The following is a 1,142-nucleotide window of genomic DNA, read 5'->3' on the forward strand; positions in this document are numbered from 1 at the left end:
TTCCTGTCAAAAATTAAATATGGTGCTACCCTGACTAAGGTCTATGTAAGCAGCATTGTATTTTCTGAGATGACCTCGGAGTCATTTAATGAAGTGCACTCTAAAAAGCTGACTGCGACAAATACCATCCCACTTACACACGTATGTAAACATGAGGGTGGCAACTGGTTGAAGACTAGCCCAATCAAAAAATAAATACTTAAAAAAAACACCCTTAGGTCTCTAGATATGGCTTGGATCTTTCAAAGCAAGTCAAAAGTATTTTTATGGCCCATTTTATCGACTGCTGAGAAAATTGCAAGTCTAAAAAATTCTAAAACACCTCTCCAGCAAGCCATATAATTTCATGTAATTGTATCCTCAGGTGGTGACCAAAGATCTGGTGTGTACCGAAGTGAGCGCGGTGTGTTACTATCGTATCGAGAACATGTCTGTGTGTTATTCCTCCCTCGCCAGTGTCCCAGATGTGCTGCAGCCTCTGACCCAGGTGTCTGTTAGAGAGATACTGGCCCACCATGCCTTCACTGACATTTTGCTGAACCGGAAACGGATGGCCCAGGAGATTCAGGTAAATGTCAACAGATATGACACCTCACGAGGGCTTGAAACAATACGTTTTTACTTAGTCTTCATTTGTCGGGCAGGTCAGTTTAGATTCGGTAACCTGCAGGTGGGGTATCAAAGTGGAAAGAGCGGAGATGTAAGTACGTAGAACAGATTAGACTCCAAAGGTTTTCCCACTCGTAACATATGTCCACTGTTGCAGAGAAGAAATCAGTCTTCCACCTGAACTGCAACACAACTTTGCTGTGGAGGCCGAAGCGAGACGTCAAGCACAAGTCAAAGTAAGGCCATAATTACAAAATGGGATTTGAACCCACAACTTTTTAGTTTACAACCCAGCTTTTTAACCACTATGCTTCGCACAGGTGATTGCTGCAGAGGGAGAAAAGGCGGCTTGTGGGGCTTTAAAGGCCTCTGTAGAGTCTCTCTCTGGTTCTCCAATGGTTGTGCACCTTCGACTCCTGCAGCTCCTCAACAATCTGCGCTCTGAGCAGCCCGCTGTGATCCTCAACATACCTCCTGATGTCCTGACTCAATCCATCGACCTCACCAGTTTGACCAGACCTGCCAATCAAAGC

The 1,142-nt window shown here is 44.8% G+C and overlaps 2 protein-coding genes across 2 annotated transcripts in view; one reads left to right on the top strand and one right to left on the bottom strand.

Moving 5' to 3' along the window:
* The window catches only part of LOC107576589 (tudor domain-containing protein 5-like), a gene marked incomplete at its 3' end in the record, with an annotated part of 5,016 nt that extends 4,863 nt beyond the window's left edge, over positions 1 to 153 (bottom strand). Inside the window, exon 1 of the mRNA XM_016262739.1 lies at positions 138 to 153. Within this exon, the coding sequence (XP_016118225.1) occupies positions 138 to 153 (16 nt within the window). The remainder of the gene's footprint in view (positions 1 to 137) is intronic.
* A 202-nt stretch (positions 154 to 355) lies between these two features.
* LOC107576590 (podocin-like) overlaps positions 356 to 1,142 on the top strand; it is a gene marked incomplete at its 5' end in the record, with an annotated part of 6,160 nt that continues 5,373 nt past the window's right edge. The window contains 4 exons of the mRNA XM_016262741.1: positions 356 to 568; positions 645 to 700; positions 767 to 845; positions 930 to 1,140. Of these exons, the coding sequence (XP_016118227.1) occupies positions 356 to 568; positions 645 to 700; positions 767 to 845; positions 930 to 1,140 (559 nt within the window). The remainder of the gene's footprint in view (positions 569 to 644; positions 701 to 766; positions 846 to 929; positions 1,141 to 1,142) is intronic.

Source organism: Sinocyclocheilus grahami, unplaced genomic scaffold (assembly GCF_001515645.1).
Source record: "Sinocyclocheilus grahami isolate Dianchi unplaced genomic scaffold, SAMN03320097.WGS_v1.1 scaffold3983.1, whole genome shotgun sequence".
Taxonomy (NCBI): Eukaryota; Metazoa; Chordata; class Actinopteri; order Cypriniformes; family Cyprinidae; genus Sinocyclocheilus; species Sinocyclocheilus grahami.